The sequence below is a fragment of the Apteryx rowi genome, unplaced genomic scaffold, assembly GCF_003343035.1.
Source record: "Apteryx rowi isolate R43461 unplaced genomic scaffold, aptRow1 scaffold_438, whole genome shotgun sequence".
Lineage (NCBI taxonomy): Eukaryota > Metazoa > Chordata > Aves > Apterygiformes > Apterygidae > Apteryx > Apteryx rowi.
The window spans coordinates 321,005-347,852 of NW_020450692.1; the positions used below are offsets into that span (position 1 = coordinate 321,005).

The 26,848-nt window shown below is 36.5% G+C and overlaps 2 protein-coding genes across 9 annotated transcripts in view; one reads left to right on the forward strand and one right to left on the reverse strand.

Annotated features, from left to right (window-relative positions):
* Positions 1 to 303: 303 nt before the first annotated feature.
* Positions 304 to 26,492, reverse strand: ZGRF1 (zinc finger GRF-type containing 1). Of its 4 annotated transcripts, none has more exons than XM_026076738.1 (28): positions 26,421 to 26,492; positions 24,854 to 24,934; positions 24,649 to 24,729; positions 24,470 to 24,526; positions 23,796 to 23,981; positions 21,527 to 23,429; positions 20,676 to 20,758; positions 19,856 to 19,954; positions 18,508 to 18,613; positions 18,315 to 18,421; positions 17,950 to 18,100; positions 16,480 to 16,997; positions 14,609 to 14,747; positions 13,854 to 14,038; positions 13,188 to 13,378; positions 12,350 to 12,489; positions 10,991 to 11,137; positions 9,372 to 9,486; positions 8,215 to 8,474; positions 6,832 to 6,991; positions 6,080 to 6,157; positions 5,097 to 5,244; positions 4,371 to 4,498; positions 3,917 to 4,040; positions 3,281 to 3,457; positions 3,000 to 3,134; positions 2,088 to 2,349; positions 304 to 777 (listed from the first exon to the last, which is right to left on the reverse strand). In XM_026076738.1, the coding sequence occupies exons 2-28, from the start codon at positions 24,872 to 24,874 to the stop codon at positions 662 to 664; spliced, it is 5,817 nt and encodes a 1,938-aa protein (XP_025932523.1). In that variant the 5' UTR covers positions 24,875 to 24,934; positions 26,421 to 26,492; the 3' UTR covers positions 304 to 661. The 4 variants fall into 4 exon arrangements, with proteins under 4 accessions (XP_025932523.1, XP_025932522.1, XP_025932524.1 ...); XM_026076737.1 differs by having other exon boundaries at positions 16,330 to 16,997; XM_026076739.1 differs by lacking the exon at positions 3,281 to 3,457 and having other exon boundaries at positions 16,330 to 16,997.
* Positions 26,493 to 26,665: 173 nt separating this feature from the next.
* Positions 26,666 to 26,848, forward strand: part of LARP7 (La ribonucleoprotein domain family member 7) — a 29,968-nt gene continuing 29,785 nt past the window's right edge. For 2 of the 5 annotated variants that reach the window (XM_026076729.1, XM_026076728.1), the window contains exon 1: positions 26,666 to 26,792. The gene's annotated coding sequence lies outside the window, so the exon portion shown is untranslated. The remainder of the gene's footprint in view (positions 26,793 to 26,848) is intronic. The other 3 variants (XM_026076733.1, XM_026076734.1, XM_026076732.1) reach the window with 2 other exon arrangements.

Sequence of the window (26,848 nt, forward strand, 5' to 3'; positions counted from 1 at the left end):
CTCCCTGTACAGGCTTTGAGACAGCCTATTGATTAAATTTTTACCATGGTGAAGATACTGAACTTTGTTTCTTGTCAGAGAAAGTTTCTGACACAACAGTATTCTCTTTCCAAAACAAAATACTTGATCTTTTTAGTAGTCTCCAACCACCTCTGAGGGACCTTGTCCAAAACCTTAAGAAGTCTAGGTGCAGGTCAATCTCTTCTCATTTGCCTCTGTTGACATTCAAAGATTTAATAGACCAAGAACATGTAATTTTTTTTCAAAAAGAAAAAAAMCCTCTGTTTTATTAGTCCCTTTTTAATTGTTTTAATCATGCTTCTAGATGTAAGGTTCCCTGATGTGTAAATACAAAATATCACAAAATTGTTTTAAGTTACGCTGTTAGGTCTATATCTAACCTGAAGTATAATGAAACATGAATAATACAATCAGGTATTTCTTAAGCATAAAAGGATTCAGTTATCAAGCATATACAATTACTTTATTCTTTGTTTTTAGCCATATAAACAGACGGTTAGCACAGGAGTATCAGCACACTGAGGTGTAAACAAAATTAATTATCCCACATGAAACAAATATTACATTTGATTAAAGAGTCCTAGTGATCTTTATAAACACACAATTTGTATTTTGTAATATATAAAAATATGCACACATCTTATTTTTCCTTTTTCTTATCCTTTTCCTCTTCATTCTTTTTCTCCAAATAACACTTAAGAATGTTGTTTAGCTGCTGCTCACACTGGCTTACATGTTGTAATCCATTTTCCCAACCTAAAAGCAGCAATAAACAGGATAATTACATTTCATTTACAGTATTCACCATGTACTTAGTCTGTGGTGATGAGAACATCTATTTCCCAAAACCCAACAAATGGTTATAATGTTTCTACTTTGAAAATTGTTCTTCCTCACAGAGTTCAACCATTAATGAGATGCTTCCTTTGATGTCAACCAAGTAAGGAAGTAAAATAATTACTGTTTCAGCACCTAACTCTTTGGCACCTTCTCCAGGGAATCTCTTGCCGAGATTCGCTATCTCTTGTCTTACAGGCCAGGAATTCCCTTTGCAGCATCTGTTAATGGAAAGCTCTACTCCTCCAAAGTGGGATGTGTCCCTCTGCAAGGGTGCCTCAGTGGGCACTGAGAAGTCRGATTCAGTCAGATTTTATTAAACTTATTTAGATGATCTGGATATCATTGCTTCRCTCATTCAAAGAAACCTTCTAAGGAAAAAATCTAAGATGAGAGGTAAATAATGCTTCGAGATCTGAACTGTCTCATTTCAAGGGGGATAATTCAAGCGCCAATGAAGGGAGGAAATACAACCTGTTTTTCCAAAGTGTGCATGCTGTGGGAAGCAAAGATATATAGGACAAAGGGGCCGTTCAGGCATTTTAAACACCTTCTAGCAGAGTTGTAAGTGGTAACCATGAGGCATTTTGTTTTGTTTTGTTTTTAAACAGGATTAGCTTTCAAGTTTATGAAATATAGAATTACAGTAAACTTCAGGAAATATGTGGAAATTATGTAAGAAACTGATTTTCAAAAAACCTGTACTTCCTTCTGTGGTCTGATAAAACAAGTATGTTCACAAGACAGTCACTTGTAAACAAAGCAATTGGGAACTACTTAATAGAGTTTACTGATCTCCAATAGCCTTTTTTTTTTTTTTTTTTTTTAAAGCAGATCAACATTTATCTTCCAAAGATAATATGAGCACTTATTCACAGAAAGACCTCATGACTTTTTTCCCCTTTATTTAAATACTATTTATTCAGAAATTCTGCTATATGGAAGAATTTGTTTATAACTTGTTTCTGCTTGGGTCTACTAGTAAAAACGAACTGGGAAAGGGCTAGAAATGCAGTGATAATACAGGTTTCAAACCTCCTTCCCACAGTGCTTTTTGTCTAGCTATCTGATGGCATCAAAGAGAAGTCCCATTACCAGATAATAAATAAATGTCAAGTATGAAAACAGTGTGCAGACAAAATTGCAACCATTGCATGCTTGCAATGTACCATATGGCAAGAAAAAAAAAAGCTACATGATTTTGAAAATAAAGAAAAAGAATATATTACCTTTGCAGTGATGAATTACTCTTCCCCACAGTTTGTTCTTACTTAAACAGGCCAGATTTCCAACAATCAACAAATGCCTCTTTGCTCTCGTCAGTGCAACGTTCATTCTCTTTTCTGAATCTATGAAACCRACTTGTCTTGTTCTTACACACGACAAAACAATGATCTCCTTCTCAGCTCCTTGGAACGCATCTACAGTGGACACCTGGACAGCTTTAGTTTCAAGAGCCTCAGAGTGTACACCACTAAGCAAATTCTGAACCTACAGACAAATGAATACGGATCTTGATGAGTTATATATTCGTAGAGTCAATCACTTGTCTTGAGCAAAAGCAATCAACAAGTCTGAGTTTATATGAGATGCAGATTAAGAAAATACAGAATGTAATGACAGGAAGACCTCAACTAACTACTCTAAAATATTCTGCAGCGAACCCATGTTTGACAAAACACTGGTGGCATTCAGTTGGCAACCACTGCTTTTGCTTAGTAATCACAGCAGCCCATGTCAGCCTTGGATGACCAGGTTGGATAACCTGCAACCCTGCTAAATAGATAACATCAGTGTTATTGAATATAATAATTCTGTTYCTGTTATAAATACCAATTTGCAACAGCTCCTAATTCATTTGTGAATATTATGTACTAGTTAACTTACCAGTTTTCTTAGCATGCGTGGCGGGGGAAATCAAAAATTCTGAGGCAAGTTTGAATTAAAACATTTTCTCTAATTTTTTAGATAAATAACTATAGATTTTTTTTTAATGAGACAACAAATGCAACTTCTGCCTTACCTATTCAGCACTTTTTTTTTCACTTCTAGCTCAGTTTTTCTAGTTCAAATGGAGCCTATGTTTATTCTAAAAGAATAAATTTAAGAAAAATATTTTACTGCTAATGTATTATACAAACCTTACACATCTGTGATTTATAAAGAGTAATCACACCAATTGCAGATCCTTCTATTCCACTTGCAGTCAGAGACTGGATAAGCTTGACTGTAAAATGAGCTTCCGCCACATTATAAAAGCTGTTGTCTCTTTCAATCTGGAAATGGGGAAGCAGTTCTAATTTAGCTCTGATAACCAGCAGTTAAAATACATTTTGCTGCACAGTGACAATGCAAATCGAAACAGAATGGCAAAAAATGACAATATATTGACTTTTTATATAAGAAATGTTTAAAAGCTTACTTGCTCCATCCCATTAACACTATAAAAACATAGTGTTGGAAGCCAGTCCAATAAAGGACTTCTATCCTCCTCTGAAACACCATTTATCAGACTTCCTTCATAAAACAGCTCGTTGGCTATGGCACTGATAGCTGGGTGACATCTGTACTGTGTCCGAAGCAGTATTGCTTTATGTCCCTAAAGAATTATGATTCAGAAAATGTGAATGGGCAAGAGAATTATTAAGTTTTTTGCAATGCAAATTGGACCAAACAAGTAATAAGTGGAAGTAATTCCTGCAGAAAGCTGATTTTACTTTCATTCATACAGCTCAACAAAAGTTAAAACAAATATTTTAGTTTCTGTTCTTCTGCCTGGATTGGAAACTGTACAAAAATATCAGAAGGTGGAATCTGTAATTGTACTTTAATTCATTCTTATTTTACTTTACATTTGTTATGTTTTCAAGTTTGTGTGCTGTTAAAACAACATTTCCACAGAATTGCACCAAAATGGAATCTGCTTCCCTTAAAAAAAAAAAAAAAAAAAAGGCTGAAACACTGACCCTTCTGACATCTAAATCAGGACTTTTACTGATTCCAGTGGGCCTAGAATATCACCCTCCATCCTGTTAAAGATGTGGTTAGTAGTACATACCATTAAGGAAAGTCGATCAAACAGAGTCTGCTCCAGTCCCTTTTCATGAACACTATCAGACCCTTGAATAGCTGGCGGTAATTGCTTAGGGTCTCCAACAAGGACCAGCTTCTCACATTGAAACCTAAACAAGAACATTAAAAAAAWTTTTCAAAAAGGATGATACACTGTTTATAACATTTACAAAAGTGTGTGCTTTCTTTATATATCATAGATCACTCTATGGATCAGGCTTCCTTCGCTATCACTCTCTTTCCATAGTTAAAATAACATGATAACTCAAGGATGGCGTCTAAGAGCAGGCTTCGATTTGTCATTATTCATCTTGCTTTCTAAGGTAAGAGCTTGGAGCTCATGTTCTTTACCAGATGTCCAAGTCTGGCAATTATTTAAAAGTTGTGTCACTACTAGTTAGAAGTTATTTCCCTGCTGAAATGCAAAAGGATAGCTGTACCTTGCAATAGGAAGGAGAGAAGCAGGTTCAGTCATCTGACTGCACTCATCCAGCACCACCACAGGAAATTTAAGGGTATTCATACAAGAGAAAGGGCAGGCAGCACAGGTCACTCCAACCACTTTTACCTTTGTTATTGGTGAGGGGGAAAAGGGTAGAGAAAATGTTAAGATTATGTAATAGTTTATCTGTGTGCAGTATATAACTATAGCTTCTGCAGTAGAATACACTTACTTTTTTATTTTTTTAAAAGCAGTTCTACTGCATGCTATGACATGCTCACAGAGCCTCAAAAATTAAATTCTAACTTTCAGTAAGAAGTACTGTGTATGCACAGAGATGGATCAAAGGCTGACATTTGCTATGCTTGGCATGCTTCTGTATTAGAAGAATTCACAGATTCATGGATTTAAGACCAGAGCAAGTCTGATACAGCAAGAGTTATGACTACCCAACCCTGCAAAACCTTTTGGGCCCCAGTGGCAAAGGCGGCAGCAATGACCACTAAGAATAAGCACAAAGAAGAAGAGAAGTCATACACACATAAGACACTAAGCCATACCCATGGAATCAAACCTGCTCCAGTCCTAGCATTCATTTTATTTTTCAAAACTGTAGGAGTTGGCAGCCTCGGGTGTGAGAGGGGATTCCCAGTTTCCCATTGCTAGGCCTTGTGAATACAGCACACTGAATTCTCACTTTCCCATCCAATCACTTTGACRGTACCTGTTGCAATATAGCTTTGTTGGTCCCCAGTTTATGTTGCTCAATACTCTTCCTCACATAGATTCTTTCAACTGGAGTTAAATCTTCTTTCATGAGAGCAAGCAGTTCTTTTAATTGTTCATTTTCATTTCCTGAGCCAGCATGTAAACTTCAAAAACAATTTTATAACAGGCATTACAACTACGGAAAATTACAGTGCTTTCAGAGTTCAGTGAACACCCAATAAAGAAAAATAATCATACGTAGTACATAACAGTACTTCACAACAATGTACTCACCCATACCAAATCCAGCTGAGATAGACTAGTACAATACCTATTTTAAAACAGACCTTTATTGCACCAGCTGACTCACCGCCCCAACCAAACACATAAGCATGGTAAATGACTTCTCCAAGCTATACAGTTGATTTCAGAGCTAGAACTGATGGGAAATTTTTCATTCACCGTTTTATACCTTTTATATGCTATTGTCACCAAGTAATGGAAATCTAATCTTTATTGAGCTTGACCTATATCTCATCCTCTTAAATTGTGCAGAAAGTACAATCTAGATCACAAACCCCATAACACTTTAGATTTATATAGCAAAGTTAACTTGGGTAAGAAGTACAGAATTCATGACTTGTTACCATTAATTCACTGAACATTAAATTTATGATTACTTCCTCCTAGTTCTCATCACTACAAATGATCACTATCTATTTTAAGCCTGTCTTTTCTGCTTTTCCTCCTTGCATACATTCCCAAATCTCTAACTGCCATTATTTTGTTCTCTTCTACTGCTTTCCTTTTAAAAGCGTTAGCTCCATTCAGCAACAGATCAAATTCCCCAAACAAGGTAAAAACTCTCCACTGTTCAAAAAAAATACTGAGATAGGCTTCTCACATTTTGAATGACTTCAGAATAGTTGTCTTACAACACTACATAATTATGACCTATCTTATAATCTCTTCAGATCCTTCAAAGATTAAGATTCTTACCTATAGGGAAGAATTGGTTTGGCAATTTTCCTAATACTTCCCACTCTGATAAAACCCTCAAATCCAAGATCAAGTAGACTTGAAAGAAAGAGAGATGATACATATTACAAAAATATAAAAAGCAATTTTGAAAAATTTAAAAATGGTTCTAAAGACAGTAAAAAACACATCAAAACACTGAAGAACACAAGCTTCTACAATTCATAATGTGAAGTAACTTAGAACACAATTCAAGTAAATCAAAGTCAAAGCAAATTATCTCATCATGATTTGTCTCAAAAGTGTTTTATACCTTTATAATTCTTTTCTCATAAATGATCTTCCATTTGTACTTTCCCTTCCTCCCTTTACCCTTTCAAATCATGAGCTTTATTCCACATTAACCTCTAACGACTTCTTTTTCTTCTCYTGTATTTGCTGAAGCTCCCCAAACCTTTCTCCTACTGCTACTTCCCAAAGCTTCTTGAGCACCTTCTGTGACCGGTAGCTTCTAACGGTAAATGTGATGAAAATCGGGTTCAGTATTAGCCTCATATAAATTAGTGTAGCTAGCCTTACACAATCTTTTAGTGTGGTGTGCTGTACAAAGGATCAAGGGTAAAATTAAAGTCCTTGTGTGATACTTCATAGGGGGAGAATGCCATCTTTCTAAAGCTTTATGCTGGAAATATGAACACAATTACCCTTACCATAAAAGTGCATTCTTGCCATTGCAACAATAGCCTGTAAAATTTTAGTTCACTGTAACCTACCCAAGCAGTATCCTGTCAACGGCAACATTAGTGGAGGAAGCAATCAGAAGTTTCCATGGAATTGGCCTTTGGCCCTCCTTAGCTTCACTGCTTTCAAAGAGCTGTACTAGGAACAAGATCACAACAGACAGCAAATAGCTCTTTCCAGCTCCAAAAACACCTGAGATTTCAGAAGAAAGCAAAAGTTAGCACTGAAAAATGTCTATGAGATACAGTTCTGATTAGCTGTTATAACACTAATTTATCTTCTGAAATATCATGCTGTGATTCCTTGCATAYTGTATATTTTAAACATGTGCTTGCTGCAGCAGTTCTAAGTTTCCAGGGGCAACCAGCTGGCTTACACTTTGTATTTATTTACTGCCTGCAATGTCTAAAGAAACTAGAGAATAGAGTAAGATAAGACATTCTTTCTAAATTTTCTGCTGGAACATGTGTAGTATTTGTTAAGAAGTCTCATCAAGACATTAACATAATACAAACACAAAAGTCTGCATGCACATCCTCATACTATGTCCTCAGGAACAAAATAAGGCATTTTAGAGATGATTGTTTTGGAATGTCTAATAATTATGAATAGATTAATATGCCTGACAGCCTAACAAAAGTTCAGGCAATTTAAATCCAGTGCTATTTGTACTAAAAGTGTCATTATTGTCAATGTATTTATTTTGACAGGATCTAAAATTCAAGTTTATGGTAACTGCTTCTCAATATAGATTTAAAAATCTCTTTGATCTAAGATGTTTATTAACCTTTTTGGACACATTGAAGAGTCTGGTAAAACCGAGATAGAATAGAAGGAAATATAAAACAACATGGACAAATACATAATAAGATATGATAATTTAGCAAAAACAGTACATCTCAAGAAAAATTAATATGAAAAAATAAGCAGAAGATGCTAAATAACTCTGCTTTGTGTACAGGTCTGCTAGAAAAGAATTCTGCACTCAGGTAAAATTCCTACAAAAGTTAGCATGCAATTCAAAAATCAAAAGGTCTGTGCTGATAGAATGGATGCAATGATTATAGTATCAAGGTTATTACCAGAGGGGCCTCATGCAAGAAACGAATTTTCAGGAAATATGTGAACTGTGAGGACAGCAGTGTTATAAAACAATTGAAAAGGATATTACAAACAGAGGCAATTTATTCAAGAGCATCTTTTTGCCTGAGTTTAAAATAAATCAACATTTATCTAGATGTAAGAATATCTCAGTCTGCCTGGAACTGTAACTATTAATTAGCACAAAGGAAACAAGTCTACTGGACCATCACGGACAGAATTTTGGGATATGTCACTAACACTGGCATTACATATCAATTAGCATTTTTTCATAGAAAAAATAGCTGTAAATCTAACAATTATTTGCCATATACCACGTATGATTGTGATAGGTAAGATCTGCTGTTCTTCCGCTGGTTTGACATTTTCATGTGAAGTCATCATCCCAGCTATCTGAATCAGTGACATAGCTTGATCTGGGTTCAATGAGAATGTTTGGATCATCTTTCTGGCTAGTCCCATTGTTATTTCAGGGCTGACAAGCCCATGCATCATTGTGTATTTCAGGTTCGAGGCTGGGGGAATAAATCTTCTCTTGTTGACYTTCTTAGTAGCTTTTTCAGAATCAAAATTCCTAAGAAAAACACAACAATCAAAAAAAGAATGAATCCAGACCACTTGGTATGAAATGTATAATACTGCAAATGTACAACTTATATCTCATGATTCTGACATTCTTACTCACCTGACACAGAAATGCTGAGGTTTTACAGTTAAGAGCTGGCGGAATTAGAAATTGCTGCCCCCCTAAACGCCAAAATATACCAGGACTTTATACTTTGCCCCCYTATAACTTCCCTCRGTGGAAGCTGTGTCATCCAAAATGGACTTTGGAGTTTTATCATTCTTGCTGTGAAGTTATGTTTTCAATCTGACTTATTGCAAGACTGTGAGTTTCATAGAGTTAAGAATGGTATAATCTCACAGCCAGAGGTAGCAGGAGTTTATATAAATACTTGTTTTATCCAGTGAACCACAAGCAGTCTTGGAAATATCCCTATATCGCTCCAACTCTCCAAACAAGTAGTTCCTTTTCCACCTCCCCCCCCCCCATTTTTATTTTGTTTTCAACAGATTCTAAAATTTGTGAAGGTTGACAGGAAAAACAGTTTTAGTGAATCCCCATGAAGTATACACATTAACTTAGTACAGTCACTGAACTGTATTATCAATCTAATGGCCATAAAGTTGCCCAGTATTAATTTCTAGGTTATAGAAATATAGAATTTCTAGGTTATAAAATGTGGGCTGCAGGTTAATTTTAGGAAAGATAATCCTTTAGAGTTAAGCAGGGGATATATTCGCAATTCTATGTAAGTGAAATTGTCACCGTTAGCTCCTTACACAGTCTTTCTGATTTTCATTTTTCTCATCCACTTTTTAATAAGGCAAACTCAATGGGATTTTTGTTGTTCTTTCTCTACCTATTCACATATGGCATGTTCACAGTATCACTGAAACAGTAACTTACATTTTTAGTAGATATGGTATTAGTGGTAGAGTAGATGGATTGAAGTACTCCTCCATATTTCTTAAAGACGTAAGCTCACCACTAGCATTACAAACTAGCAAGGCATGAACAAGCACTGAAGAGGGCACAGAAAAATAAAATTAGGAAAATAGAAAATTAGCCAAAATTTCGTATCAACTCAAGATATGAGCTACAAAATACTGAAAGAATAATTAGCCCCCCTAACAGAAACCAAATTAAACAAGTTACCATGTCTGACTGATTATTATAGAGCAAAGCGATCTCTAAGTGCTTCTTTTCAAGGTGTGTTATTTTGAGGTACTTGTAATTCCAGCATTAGGATCCTTCTGGGATGCAAGTTTAGATAAAAATCTTTAATTATTTAAAAATACTTGTAGAGAAGTACTTAAAAGGCTTTGGCATTTAGTAGTTGAATTTATAAGTAACCCACCTGTACCACAGTAGCTCAAATTGTATTGTCTATCAATATTTCCATTGCAATACAGAATGATTTCTGATCTGCTAAACAGCTGTGTTCTTACAACAGCCCACCCCCAAAACCCACAAACACACCTACATTCAGCCAGACTAAAAGTTCATCTAGTCTAGTGTCCTCTTTCCAAAGTGTCCTAAAGTGGATGCCTACGGAAGAGTATAAGAACAGAGCATATATTTAACCATATTTTTCTGAATTCTCTGCCAGTATGCTACGGTTTTGGGGCTCAGGGATTTCCTAAGCAAGAAGAAAGAGGAAGAAGAAAGAGGAGGGTTTCTAATATGTTTAGTAACCCTCATACATCGATTTTAATGTTGTTTATAACTGGCAGCCATTATATATTATTTAAAGTTTTATTTTCACACTACTTTTAGTCTTTTAGTTTTGTAAAGCTCATAGAAGTATGAAATAAAATCTGTATTTATGATCAGGAAGAAGGTTAAGACCAAAAACTTCCTAAGAAAAAATAAACTTGAAAGCCTGCAATCCAGCAACATTAAGACCAAAAAGCTAAACTCTCCCAGACCTTACTGCTCCGAGACCCCAGTCTTGCAATTTATACTCAGGGAAAAAACAAAACCAAACCTCCAATTGAATTTGAAGCCCTTAATTTTAATAGGAAGTATGGCTACACAGAACTCATGTATCATAGTATTATTTTYTGTATTCTTTAATCTCCTGAATGCAATTCAAAACAGGAGTTTAATGTAGGTGCTGTGATTTCTGCTTTGCAGAAACTCTCTCCCTAATGAGTACACAGAAAGCTTAAAAAGACTAATTTGTTAACTTCAAATACCCAATTTACCTCCTTAGGTTTAAGTGGTATGAATACAGCTTCTTGTGATTTAAGCGCACAATTTTCACATTGCATTTAAAAAAAATAAAAAAAGGTTAGCAGGGGTGTATTTTTACTAGCTCCAGAATTTCCTACTCCTTACTTTATAGCCTTAATTGCATAAGTACTGTATTTAAATTACATACTTGAACATACTTACAAGGAAAAAATACTGTGAATAAAATGATGTTGATTTTAGAAATTCCCATCTCACCCTTCATTGYGGGCCACATTTTTCCCCACAATGATGGTTTTACTTAATACTAAATTATTTGGTGTACAACTTACTATTTGTTTGCCAGTTTGAGGGACAATAGCCTTTCAGTGGTAGTAATTCTACTTCATTGTTAGATGATGGTCCAAAAAAGGCACTACTTGCAATGAAAGTATCAAGGGGATCAAAGTTTAGAGTCTTCGAAACAACCCAAATATCATCTGTCAAAATAATACATAATTCTCATTATATTTTTCTACTGCAGGCTTTTAAGGAAAAAAAATCAAGCCAAACAAAATAGCCCAACATTTACTACACTACAGATTAAACCACCACTAAAATGAAAGTACATGGGATCAAAGTCATAAATATGTTTAGTTTGGTTGTAAAACAACAAATATGTAAGTCAGATCTTCTAGTACTGTCTATTAAGTCTTTTCTGTAATTCATGCTAACTGTAAGTTCTTTCCCAGTGCACTTAGCATCATGTGACTTCTGGCTAATCTAAAGTTTTAGCAAATCAGAGATTATTTGGAGCAAATCACTGAAGTATACTATAAATCTAGTTAAACACTTTCACTAAAGAATAGCAAATACCAAGATAAAGATACATCTTCCCTTCAGTTTTGAGAAAAACACAGATTGGAGCCTACAGATGTTCTATTTGACATGCCTGGTGAGGCATGTTCATTACACTCTCCCTCTACCATATATTACAGAGCACAGCAAGGGAGATTTTTAAGTTGAGAGCTATAAAAGTGCATGTATATTTGCCTGTACACACAATGGCAAAAAAATATATATCAATACACAAGTAGAAGTTTTGCCTGTGCAGAGTTTCAGAATCTAAATGTACAAAAACATGATTTATCAGAACACTTCAGAATCTGGGCGTAAAGTGAGCATAGCCACGTTTGTTTCTGCCTCATCTCCTTCCACTATTTTCCACAGCTAAGTGAACAAACTACAAGGATATAAGTATCAATTCATCAGTAACTGAAGCAAAGCCAACTACTGCGACAATCTAGAGCAAATGAATGTCCTCCAACACTGCAACATTTCATTAAGTTAGAAGAGAGATGCAGCAACTATTCAAACACCAATTTTCACATAAAGTTTTCCCTACTAGTCATCTATCTGAATACTGACCCTTCTTGAAACTTCACTGTTCAGACTTAATCTAGTCTGAGCCTAAGGACACAACATTTATATTTTTCTTAAGATGTATTTAAATATTTACCGGAAAAGATGAATTAGAGTTACTTTATTGCCCTTCTAGAATCAGAATTAAATTGCCAGAGCTGTCAAGAGATCAAAAAGGAGGTTGGGGGAGAGTGTAATGAACTTTTCTCTTTCCATTACAACTTAAAACTGTAAAAGGCACAACATGAATCTGGACATGAATAATTCTTGTGATATTCAGATTTGCTTACCTTTACTATAGATAGAAGAATGCTCCTTTCTGCTCAGTTTGAGGTATAATTTGCGTTTGGAATCACCATCGAATTTGGCATGCGTATTCATAAATTTCTTTAACTTATTAAACCGTTTTGTTTGAATTTCAAAGGCTTTCCTGTTAAATTATAATTTTAAGAAAAAATGTTTAATCAATAGCACATTTTGGAATCATCACAAAAAATAAGAAAGCTCCAAAGACGAGACCAAATTATACAGCACAGGTTTTAGTGTTTATGCATCTTCTTAAATTAGCAGGGCTTAAAAACATTTATCTCTACTAGGAAGTACTTCTCGGATAGTCATCCAAATTTAAATTGTTTCTCCTCTACTTAAGCAGTGTAGAAGGAGAGCCTTAGACAGAATCTCTAATATTAACATCAGAATATGTATGTTGTATCCAGCCAGGTTTTCCTGTTTCCATAAATATTAATGACCAAAGATCTTTACTACACATCTACTTTGAGAAGTATCACTACGAGAATATATCGGACTCTGTCCTAAACTCTCCTACAAAAGATTAAACGAATAGTAATTCAAATAGGACAGTCATAAGGGACTCTACTGAGCAACTGATCAAGTTGCTAGTAAGCAGTTTTGATTCTTGATGAAAAGAATACTGACCTGAAATGCCACTGCTGTTAATACTTGTCCTTCAATAATTTGGCTTTTACATTTCTACACAGAACTGTAACCCTTTTAAATATAGTTACTGAATGTGTCTGTTAAATTCTACTGAAATACAGAGTTACTGGTATATCTATAAATCCTGCACTTCACATMGCACTAGTGAGAGGCGTAGACCTTTCAGAATACCTCACCAAAAGCTGGCATCCCTCATAGAGGGAAATCTTTTGACTTCTGAGGTACGCCCCAATACTTTTTACATCATGAAGCACTACACTGGGTCTGGATTTTATCTGTCCTGGGTTGTTAACCTCTTCTATCCACTTGAAAAATGAACACTGCTCAGCTTTTGGGGCATCACAGGTATAGAACAAACGACCCTAACAGGAAAAGAAAACAACAAAACAAGATAGACCATTAGCACTTTAAAACAATCAAAAAAAACCACATAAAGCAATTGACCAGTACTAGCTGCTATGTAATAAAATCAGATAAAACCCCTGTGTTTTCAACACATTCAACTGAAAAACCAAGTGTGCTCCCAGAATTCTCAGGTTCTGGAGCCACTCTGTAATCACCATTTACAGAAATCCCATATAACCCAGAAAATTATAAATTCAAGTCTTTCTCTCTACATATATAAAACTGTTTCCATATGGAGAGAACTATTAGCTCATCAATTCTGGACACTAGCAGACATTAAAACTGATCTTAAAAGTGATCTCCATAACATATCACCATAACTTGTAATTGTAAATCACATTTAGAATCCTTCTTTAATTGTTCACAGAATATAATCTATATGCCAAACAGCCAAACATCCCAAAATGTAAACAAACAAGGAATAAACAGCACCTTGTTCTGACCTTCTTTTTTAACCACAACAAGCTTAGCAGGAAGCATGTGATCGCACAGTGGAACATGGCTTTCTTTGCTCTCACTTTGCCCATCTTTCAATGAAGTGTAAAATGATATATCCACTTTTGAAAGGGCCTTGTGTAATCTTTGTGACAGCTCAAATAGAATTATGTTTAAATGCTCTTGACATAAAAAGGAGAATAAAAGAGCAATTAGTACAGCCTCAAAATGGTTACAGGRGTATACAACAATAAAACAAGTACATTTTCATTTGAAACTTTCAATCCCACATCTGAATCAAAATATTTAATCTGAGTCCTAAAAGAGACCATTTATTTTCTGAGCCTGCAAAACTCACATTTTACACATGCAATTGATTTGTTATAACTGCTTTACTTTCATACAAATCACATTTAAGTATGTGGCTCCAAAAAATCCAAACACTAAATAACCGCACTTACAAAAAAGCATAGATAGGAAGGCTGGTAACGTAAAGACTGGTAAACAAGCTYGTGGTTACATAGCTGAACAGAAGTGAACTAGTCCTTTGGTTTGTTTTTGCAACTTTGGGTATAGACCAAACATATTTGAGTATATACATATCTAAAACCAAATGCACATAGTTGTTCCAATAGATGATGCTGATATTATCTCTCTTCCCAGCCAGCTTTGGGATGCTTCAGAAATGTGTATTTTTAATCACATCCTATTCACAAATGACAGCGTTTTCCAGAGCATCATGTTAGACATACCTGTTAAAGCAGCTGTRAAAATCTGTTTGTAATGAACATGAGACTGAAAAACAGTTGGTATGGCAACCTTCCTTTTAGGAAGATTAGCATATTTTACCATATCCACATTAGGAAAGGACAACTCAGAAACTGTTATGTCCTAAAAAGCAGAAAAATAAACCATTAAAAACGTGCAAAATTCTGACTGTACAATTCCATAGTGAAATGACTAAACATGAATGAAATTAATTTTGATAACTGACAACTGGACAGAAATGCCAAAACTCATCCCCCCCMCCCCCCCCCCCAAAAAACATTGTGCTCAGATTTGTAGATACAGCTAGCAGATGCAGTGTTTCTACACTTCAGGACCTCATTCTGCAACCAGAAGTTTCAAAATTAAGACTGTCAAAGAAGAAKCAGTTTTCCAAAAGCGAAATATAAATCCCCTTCAACACAAACGTTTACAAACCTGGTTAACTGTAGGTACAGTTAACCAACTGCCAACTGCCAACAGGAGTAAAATTAAGTACACCTACAGCTACAGTACAGAGAGCTTGGATTATGATTTATGATGGTTAACAAAGTTAAATTTGCCCCTKGMCATACAGCCTGCATTTTGAAGACCATAGGTAATACTTTCAAAGGCTTTAGAGTAAATTATGTAATTCAGAGACATGTTTTAGCCCCTCACACAAGGAAGAAGCACATAAACCCCATTTTTAGCACTGTTTCTGCACTGAAATACAACTCTTCAGACAAAACTGAAGCAAAGGTAGTACAGAGTAGAGAAGGAAGAACCAGACTAGCACCTTGGGGAAACTGACCCTATTGCCAGCCTCCCCTTCAGCTAGTCCCAAAAAAGCTTCCCTCACTCTTCTACGCTGCAGTCGATCCTGGGCATAATAGTGATCACCTTCTTAAAAAGCTTTTTAGGATCCAATATATTTGGATATAGTATATATGTGTATGCATACATAAGTCTATATATACACATACACACACACACACAYATATATATATACACACACACACAAAGTATATACCAGTATATACGAAATGCAGTAGTTATTTCCACACCTCTAGTTCACATGTGAGTATATTACTGGACAATCATACTTTTAAAGAACCAGAAAACAGTCCACACCACATTTGTATCAAAAAAAGAAAAAAAATTACATATTTTCATCAACTCTCAAGCATAGCCATTTGACAACTGGTTTCTTTCCAACACACTCCATTTGTTTCAGATCATCTACTATTTGCAAACAGCTGTGTTAATTTAGGGTCCTTATTCAATGCCATAGCTTACTTTTCCATGACTAAAAGTGATGACATTTTAAATATTTAAAAATGATCTACTACGCTTTGAAGCAAGATGTGGGTGTTTGTGAAAACACCACTGATTTCACAATTAAGAAAACCACTTCTTAAAAATGTGTTCTTACCAATTATGATAAATCAGCCCAACTGATTTTACTGTGTCTTCCTGTCATCAACACTCAGATTACAAATCTAAATCTGTCACTGCGTGTGCCAAGGAATTACCTTTATAAAGGATTAGTTACAGCCCTGAAAAGTATATTAGTAGCTGCTGTGCTGTAGCTGAGACTCTTTTGTGTTACTAAATATACAGAAACACTTCATCCAAACTATCTCGCAGGAAATCAGATAAATGCAGTTACTTTGTCCAGAAAAAATGTGCTTTTGTCATAACTATATCTGCTTGAACAGTTACACACCTGGACTTCTCCTGTTACAGTGTGAGAGCTCAGATGACTTAACACCTTTTGTGTTGCTTCAGCTATAGGAGCCTCACTTAAGTGCAGAGAAAGTAACTTCCTCTCTGAAATTAAATCTCTGTTCTTGCTATTAGCACAGCGTTTACCAACCATGCTCTTTGCCGTCTGCAGAGGCACAGAGCCGGGAGGGCTTTTATTCATAGCACTGCTCTGGCTCTCTCCTGTGTCACCCAGTGGCATTCCAAGGATGTTCTCAGCCCAGATGTCATCAGTCACTTCCACATCATCGCTGTTTTGAGTTATCAAGTCACACTGAGCACTGTTTTGGTATTTTAGCCACTTGCTTTGTCTATATTGTGAAGTCACGTTAGGAAACATTGGTTGTATAGACTCCCTTTGTCCATCTTCCGTATACTCTTCAAACACAGAGGTTTCATAATTCCTGTCCTCGGGGCCAAAAGCACTGATAGGAAACACTACTGACTTGTTGCATAAATTGACTACTGAAGAGCCAACAGATTGCTGAACCGCCTCACAGTCAGTTAGATAAACTTCCCTGTCAGGAATCTTCCCAGTGGCAGGAACAGTGACAAGCGGAGTTCGTGCTTTAACTGTAGGTTTGAATCTTGAGAGGTTGCATTCTTCTGGATAGCTGGATTCCTCCTGTGCTGTAGGACAAATACATCTCATAAGCAACATGTAGCACTTACAGATGGTACATTAACCTCAGATGCACAAAAATAAAGCTAAAGAAAGAATTCAAAGTTCTTCCTTTTACATTCTGTCTTCTAATTGGCAAGCTCTTTGTATCATGCCATACAAAAYGAGTAATTTCAACTATGATGCTTTTATTATTTAAATTCCTATATTCAGGGCACATTTTTATAGGCACTCTACTTTTATAAATTCAGTGTTTGGCTGAAAATATTTAAACGTTACTCCATTCTGGAGGTTATTAAAAATTTCACGATATTTTTGGCTGTCACTACAGCTGCCAACTGAAAAACAAACCAATAACTTAACATTTGCTTTCTTCCCCCCAAAATCACACACAAAACTGTGTAGAATTAATATTAACCAATATGGATAACAGGCTTCTAGCATTACAAGCATCCTTTTGGTTAAATTCATTATCAATAAGAAATAACAGACAATGTTAGATGCCAATTTAATCACTGGAAGTGGGTCAGAGGGCAGCAGAATATGGAAGAAAATTAAAAGCAAGTAAATAAATGGAAAACACTAGCATGAATTATAAGCTCAGCTTACAGCCTGTTTTTTTCCAAACTAGAAGCTAATTCTTTATAAATGGAATCAGTCTACAAAAGTTTCTTTCAGAAGAAAATAGTATTTATTCTAGGTGGAGGAGAAACTGACCCCAGGCTAATTTAACTGATTTGGCTAAAGACTATTAAAAATTTTACTTAAAAAAGTGACAAACATATATACGAACAAGGTGAAAGAAATAGAAGTCTCTAGTTACCCAGACACATACAGAATCAGTCTATTTCAGGGCCCAGGGTAACTGGCTTTTTATAGTGGGACTCGTGCTCCAAAGAACCTCAGAGATTTTCTAGCAAAAAATATTGTGAAGTGCAATTATAAACTACAATTTCTTACTGAAGAAGCATTCTGAAAGTTCTGTGCCAGTTGGTAAGATCCTGTCCATCAGGGGCTCCTGGATGCCTTCAATAGTTTCCTCATTTCTTGAAGTTGGAGAAATCAGAGACTCTGGATTAAGTGAGGAAGCCAGTGGTACTGATGAAATCATCTAGAGATGAATAATTAATATATCAAGTGAAGGACTGGGGGAAAAAAAAAAATCAAAAAAACAGAACTGATTACAGCTCTTTTGTCACTGTTCTTTCTCTCATCATTCTAATTGAAATGTCTCCCAGCTAAGATTAGAAGGCACCAAATATGACATAAAATTGCTACCATGAACACACACACGGGGGGGGATCTACAACAGAGTCAATTCACACCTTGCAAGGTTCCCATGAAGTCCACTGCATTTGCACCAAATCAGAATGTGAAGATGAGCCTGACATTATCCGTTTTGGATCTTCAGAATATACACTCAGTGCCAATGCTAGGAAAAATATGGGAAGGACAGCAGTCATGCTGAAAAATTGTTCTGAGGCCAATCACTGCCATTCTACTGTTACTCTCACTTACGGGTTTCATCCATTATTGACTCTTTAATAGTGTTAGGCTTCTTTTGAAAATTCCCTTCTCCAGTAAAAYTGGTATCATCTTCATGAAAATTTCTTGAATGTGGAGACTTTACAAAAACAGCATGAACAAAAACTTGTTAGAAATTGAACTTTTTTTTTAGTCCTCTCTATAAATAATATTTTGGATGAAGATCTTATTTCTAAGTATAAATCTTCAGCATCTCTAGCACATTCTGGAAATAAAAAGCATACATAATACTGATTTTCTTCCAGTTTTTCCAATACTGAAACAGATACCGCACTAGAAAAATAGAGTTTGTGTTACATTGCATCTCATGTTTCATTTTCACTCAAGATGAATATTATACTATTAACCCCAGGAAACAATCATTGTAAAAGCCCTTTGCTACTTTTTTCTATAAGGAACTTCTTTGTTTAATACCACATATTGAACATTTTTCAAAGTGAACGTGATCAGAGAGAGAAAAAAAAACAAAAACAAAAAACAAGTTGTCTTGCAAACRTATACTCCTGTGACAAAGATGAGCAAAAATAATTATGCCTAATTGCAAAGTTTTAACCATAAAGTACTAGCTTTAGTTCCTAATGATTTAGATATGATTATAATGTTTTAATTGTGAAWTCTCTTTTATCTTACATTTACAGGATACTGTCTTGCATTAAGGTTAGTAAGAATAACTTCAAAAAAAATTGTTTTACCTGTCTGCAGTCAGTAAGGATATAATTGCTTGAAAACAGGGGTGACAAAAATCTCTCAGCTGCAGACTCCATAATATCTGGGTACTGGTGCCATCCTAGCTGCGAGCAGGGAGCTCTCAACATTATCTCACTAGTTGCTGACCCTTTTACTCTGTGCCCTTGAAACTCAACAGGCTACACAATATATCAGAATTATCATTAACTGAAAACAAGAACTGTTCAGGAACTTTATAGAGTCAATAAAAGTACTATGCATGCATATAACAAAGATCACCTGTTTAAAGCTGTAGTAGAGGGGGAAAAAAAATCTATGCTTTTGAAGCCATCTTTCTCTYGCACCTCTGCAACTTAGCAGCAATAAAGTTTTGGAAAATCTCTGTACCAATAGAAAACTGATTGTCTGATGTAGTATGTCTTAGCCTTATTTTCACATTGTAAAATCTGAGTTTGAAACTCTCAATGGAAAACAACCTACAACAAATGAACTAAAAAGTGATCCATCTAAGAAGTCTATTATGAGACTGGTTAAGTATTTATTAGGACTTTTTGCAAAATATTGAAAACAGTGAACTACTGAACTGAATTCTAAGAGACAGTATTTATTCACATTGATTCCACAGAAATTGTACCTTTGGTTGGCAGTCAAAAGTCCTAGAGTCTCCTTGGCCCAGTGCTGTTGGTAGACTAGATGCTTCAAGTTTCTGTAATAAGTTGTCCACACAGAGGGGCTGCATATGAAAGTACCAAAAACTAATTAGCCTAACAGTTTAATAACCATTTAAGACAAGAACTTAAGCTAATAAAACTTAGCACTTTTCCAAAAACCTAACATATTGATACAGCAGAAGGCATTTTAAATTACATCCTTTTTATTTGGAAGCCAAAAAAAAAAAATCAACGATAGGTTAACAAATTATGTTTGCTGCTCARATGGGTTGGGAAAAAACAGAAGAACTCATTCTAAAATCTTTTTTTCACTTTGGAAGGCGGAGTYGAAAGAGAAAGACTAGTAATACCATCGGATAAAAATCAATGTGAAGCATCAAGCACAAAGCAAAATTTTTCAAATAGATTGCTAGCATATCTCAACCCAAATGCTAAAGTTCTTAGGAAAGCCATGCATCCAAAAAGATGGTGAAAGAAAGAAAAAAATAAATAGTAAAAGAAGATAAGATAGGAAAGGAAGTGCCAGACCTTATAATTTTGTGATATAAAATATAACTAGATATTACAACCGACATTAAGTTTCTTATCATACTTTCAGTCTCATCAACATTTACTGGCAATAGGGTCTGCAAGATGACATCCTTTGCTTACTATCAGCTTATTAGTTGATATCTTTAAACAATTTCCATCTCAACCACTATTGTTTCATAAATCAGGAATTGTGTAAGCCCTGTGGAAAACAAATTTTGTAGAGATAGATATGTGTAGTCAAAAACTGGTTACCGTAAGGCCAGAAGAATCCAAGTATGAACAAGAAGATATCTCTCTACTTCCTGAGTAAGGCATTTCTGTTAATTGTTTTACRGCTACAAGAAATGGAAAAGTGTTATAAGTTGTAGTTACAGCATCAATTTTATAAGAAAAAATCTGAATATTTATTTAGCTTGCAAACCTTGTGAATAATTGCACAAGTGAAATTAACTGAACTAAAGCAAACAGAGAAGCAGATTTTGAGCCCCCACTGGTGCTTTAAACACTAAAAATTGCATGAGGTAACTTTTATAACATATCACTCCAAAAGTATGATATCTGGATACAAATTATCCAGCAGGAGAGATAAGAGTACAGAAGTCAAGTACGTGAAAAGCCATATACACAATTCAATTTAAAATAGAAGCTGACCTAACCTTCATCTTTTACAAGGGGTTCAAATATCTCTTTAGAAGTCTCTGCTTCATATAGTAAGCTACTATTTTCCTGCATTTTTTGTAAGCTTTCTAATGCTGTGCTATGTTCAGTCAAAGCTCTTAAAAGAGCGATATTGTTTACCAAATCAGGAAGTTCTGATGAATTTTCAACAAATGCTGTGCATTTCAGGCAATCCATTCCTATTCTTTCACCTTCGCAGGCTTCATGAAGGGAATTTATGCCCTCTATATTTTCAAACTCAGTTTCACCTATTTCTGTTTCCTCTGAAGATGAATGGCCTTTTCCTAAAAGATATATAGCACTTCTGGAATTTACAGTATCTTCCTTACATGAAATGCCAAATACATTTTGCTGATCCTCTGCAATATATTTGAATGAGCCACAAGAAGTATCAGATTTTTGCAACAAAGCCAGGAAAGGACTACCTGGTTTAATGTCATCATTACTAGTACCCTGGAATTGTTCTAAATCTATATACTGGGATTTTGTGCATCCAAGTGGTAAAACATCTTCTTCAGTTCTTYTGTCCATTGCAGAAACCATTCTGCTGGAAGAAATGCATGAATTACTTTCAGTTTTCTCCAACGTATTGGTTTTAGCATGACCTTCATTAATATTTGCACCACTAGGCAAAAGATCAGAGTCCTTGTTTTTTATCAACCTGTCATTAATGGTACTTGCTGCACAGACATCAAGATCCTTCTTATAGGTCATAGCTTCAACATTCAATTGACTTTCATTAATCTCTTTTATTTTGTTTCTATCATCCAAAAGTTCCGTTTCAATTCTGGTGGGGCTTACAGAGTGTTCTGCAATTCTCCCAATGTCGCCACCATTGTTGTCACAAAGCAGCAATGGTATACCTCCTGTATAGCAATTTCCATCATTCTCTCTGTCAAATGTTAAACCTTTGACTTCTTCCTTTTTGCTGTGTGACATTACTCCACAGGAAGAATGAAGTCTCAACTCAACAGTTTGTGCTGCATCTTTTCCCTTTAAGCAAACTGGACCCTGTGAAAGCATGGCTCCTTCACCAAGCTCTCTCACATCTCTTTCACACAGGTCTTTATCGTCTGTGTCACTAAAATCAAAAGCCTCCAATAAATTGAAGTTAATCTCCATCACCTGTTCATCTGGACCGCTGTCTCTGCCATGTGTATTTAATTCCTCTTTTACAACTTCAAGTCCAGTCAATGCTAYGTCTGCAGAGAGCTCCAAGTCACTAGACACTATTTCTGAATTTTGTCTTGGCTGGAGCTCATTTTGTGACTTTACAGATGAATCCTCTATAAGACCATTGGTCACTGAATGCTCCCTGCATGTGGAGGGATTTGTTTCAAGGGTGATGGACTCAGGTGGACTTGCTGAATAAGAAATATCACTTAAGGATGAGGCAAATTGACTGTTGCTCATTTTGCTTATGCTGGATTCAGATAGGAAGCAACTATTTGGTTGATCGTTGGCAGCACATCTGTTAATTGATAACGTTTTAGGCACACCTTCATGTTCTCGATATCTTTCACAATCCTGAGTGCACTGCCCTTTGCTGTCTGTTAAATTCATACAGGCACATGTTTTTTCAGGGTGCAAAGTCTTTGTATTGAAGGAATCTTGTAAATCTTGACTTAAGTTATTTGCCTTTCTGTCATGTCTTTGTCCCGCAACTTCTTTATCACAAGGTTGTTCAGCTGAATTTAGCAGCAATTCAGCATTCCATTCCCTTTTATCACTTCCAGCTTCCTTTATAAAATGTTGGTGCTGAATATTTTGAATAAGTCCTGTGTCAGGGTTACCTGAAAAGCTAGGTAGGGTTGTGTTCTTTCGGTTATATAAACTATCTATGTTTTCTGACGTCTGAAACCTAGAATGACTTTCTGTGACATCAGAAGTTGCTTGCTCTCTGCATAGTTGTGCTGGTTTAGACTTCAACAGAGCTATTATCTGTGCCGTGCTCCTGATGTTCTGTGACACTGCCACATGACTGGTTGTCTTGGTGTGCTCTGTAATTAGAGGATATTCTGGCTTCACAATGGACTGATCAGCATTCCCCTTCTCTGTCTCTTTACATGTATCAAGAAACGGAGTGGAAACCAGTGAGGTGAAAGACATATGTTCTTTATCACTGTTTGTATACACATCTTCATGAAAGTTGGTAGATAAATTTGTGTCTGCATCCTTCTTGCAAATCATAGAAAATAAGGGAGAGGTGATATAAAACTTAGATGGAAAGGAACCCTGACACTGCTTAGATAAAGGCAATATTGTTGTTTTTTCTTCATCTTCCTTTGCTGGTATTTTCTTTTCAACTTGGCGTGGCCCTTGGAAACCCTACGAGAAAAGTTTGAAATTAATTCTATTCAGAAATCAACTTTACATTTTGTAATCTAAAAGATGAAAACAGGACATGCTTCACAAACTATATCCTGGCCAAATATCACAGTGATTCCACACATGTACAGAAATAATCTCAAACCCTCGTGACCTTCACTGTACCCTTAGCAACAGCAATTTTGCTAAACCCAACAAAGATTTAGTAAACTATGAAAAAATAGCCCCCAGTAACATATTCTGATTTCCAGTTCCAAAAAGAGCAGAGAGACATTATGTATATATTCACCATKCATTAAAAAAAATGTGCCCTTGGTGTTTTAAAATGCATGTTAATGACAGACAACTTTTGAAACAAAGACATACTGTAAACTTCCTTTTCAGCCCAACAGGCAGGTGTCTTAGAGGCGGACCCCTAGGCTTTACAACATTTCTATTCACTGCTAGAGTTTCTGCTTTCCTTGGCTGATCTTCAGAAGATTTTTCATTCAGTTTTACTGTTTCAACAGTGATCAAATAGCGTTCACTTTCTAAATTATCTCCAGCATTCACCTAGGAAAGAGAGAGCAGTAGTGTGTACATAATAGTGCTATGTAAGAAACAAAAACAGTTCCTTCTAAATGTTGTGATACCTGCACATAAAAGAGTCAAAAACTTAACATTTTTCACCCAATATAACACTACTCCCCATACAAATTGCCAGACCAAATACAATAGAAAACATTAGCATTTAGTTTCAACTTATGTGCACTTAATATATTACTGTAATACACTGCTTTTACCCAAAATCAATACATTTCCATAAATTTTCTACATTGGTTCTGGAAAACAGTTTTATCAATAAATGAAAGTGGTTTTAGCATTTCATTATTTGTATTATAGCAGATTTTCACGATAAAAAAAAAAAAMCTGTCAGCCATATCACCAGAGAGAAAAAGTGGTACTACCTTAATTACCAAAAGAATAAGTTTGAAATGCTTCCTGAAACAAAAACCAACAGCCATAATCATACMAATAAAAAACTCCATAACAAAATATACCTGAGATTTTATAAAAATGCTCTCCAAACATTGTCCTTTATCATCAAACAAGATTGCCTGCAATGAAAAAAAAAATTTTTTAATTTTAAATACCAAGTTTTATATCACAGATCTACTATAATACTGATAGTCAAACAGCAGCAGATGATATCAAATTGTGTTAAATTTAAGTTGTTCACCTTATTTCCTCCGGTTCTAATCCTCAGAATTCCATCTTGCCACGTTTTTGATTTTTTCATTTTTTGGTGAGTGTATAATACCTGATTCAAAAGAGTAAATATTGAAATAATGATAAGTAAGAAAATGTTCAAATAATACAGCAGCTTCATTGATACTTAATTGATTTTGTTTACTTAAGTGCATACAGTGTTAAAAAAGACTTACAGTAAATTCTTGAGAAGTCATTGCTTTGGCAAAACAGTCATTCAACAGCTTATTCTGCAAATATTCATATCTTCATACAGCCTGAGAGACAGGAAAATTTTCAGAATTCAGCATAGTCGTAAGGGAAATGCRTCGAAGAAAAAAGATGTCAGTTCTCTTTTTTTTTTCTCAAAAGAAAGGTAGATGGAAAAAAAGTAAAAAAACCTCCACATACACCTTGGCTCCCCACCTCAAGGCATTCCCCCTGATGTGGGAATATTAGTTCCCCCCCCACCCTCAGGGCATACCTAATCTGGGAATTTTAAACGCACACCTTGAAAATAATTTAACACAAAGCCTGCTGCTAAAAGAAAAAAGGGGGGGGGCATTTTTATAGATGCCAACATCTATTTTAAATTCATGTGAATGAATGCCTGGCAACTCTGAAAACTCTGTTGATCATACTGCACTTTCAAATTACAAATTATCATAACTGTGTTCATTTGCAGCAAGAAAATACCGTATAAATTATTAACAGGCTAATTTTGTCAAGAGTTTATTGACTTGACTTGGTCATGCATGCTTAACTCACATTAAAGATAACTGATTTTCAAAATCAGTTGTCCGTGAAGTCAAGCCTCTTTAAATATGTAAAGTCAGTTCAAAATAATTTTTAAAGTAGTTTCGGATGATGAAAACAGGAACAAAACATTATAAAAGCAACTCTTCTTCAGAAGCTGTGACTTATTGTACGTTTTGGCTGCTAATATTTGATCAGTACTGTGATTTGCATCAGTGTTTAAAGAGCAGTACTTAAGACCTTATTTAGTTTAATCAGTTAACACCATTGCAATGAAACTCGATCACAGGACACAACATAAGATGTCCATTTATTCTCACACAGCAACTTAGTGAGAAATACTTAATATAAAGTAGCTACACACACACACACGCTTCTTCTCATGACACTGCTTTTTACAGCTGTCACATTCTTGGCAGTCCCTGGATCAGCACGTACAGCACTGTGGATGGTGACACACTTAGAAGCAAACACGAGAAAAGATGTTTAGCAAGGTACAAAACCTAGGGAAAAAGTAGACAGTCTTCAGGGATATAGAATAGCTCCTCTAGCTATTCACAGCAGTTGGAGCAATGTGAATAGTTACTATAATTTAATACAGAAAGCAGCAAAACCAGGAATGAATATGGACGCTGTCAGGATTAAGTTTATACAGACTTGCTGAAGGCTCTTTCTCAATACGTAGTAAAGGTATGTCAGTTAAGCCCTTTGTAGCTTACTAGCAGTCACTCAGCGGTACGCATTTGCTGCCCGTACGAGGGTACTCGATTAAAACCTGCCTCCTTACAGACTTCCCTGCTCCGCCGCAAGGGCATCGCTTGCAGCCGGCGGTGCCTGCCCGGCGGACGCGGCCGGCCGTTAGCGACCYCGCGGTCGTTAACGACCACCGCCGCAACGGCCGAGCGGCTCCCTCAGGCGCGCGGCCGCGGCACCACGTCACACCACGTCACGTCACCCTCGGGGGCATCGCACGGACCTCGGCAGCCCTCCCCCCCCCCGCCTGCCCACCTGTCCCGGGCGCGCGCGCGGGGCCGCCGGATCGCTTCCTCCGCGCGTTCGAAAGTTTCCCGCCACTGCCGGCGTGACGTCACTAGACGCCGACAGCCAGAGAGAAAGGCCCCCTCCCCCGCCCGCGAGGAGCGAATCACGCGCCCCGAGCGAGGCGCGGCGGACCCCGCCCCCCCGCTGCCGCACTGCGCATGCGGGCGCGGCGCCCTGGGGCTTTCCTCAGCGACGGGGCCGCGCGTCGCGCGGGACTGACGGCCCGCGAGGCCCAAGGGAGGGGGCAGGGCCGCGGCGAGAGGCGGGCGTGGACGGTGCGGCCCCGGTGTCCCCGTGCGACGTCGCCTCCCGAGCCCCTACCGGCGGGCGCGGCGGCAGGTCAGTGGCGCGGGGCAGCGGCGGCCGTCCTCGGGGGCCGCTCTCGCCGCGGCAGC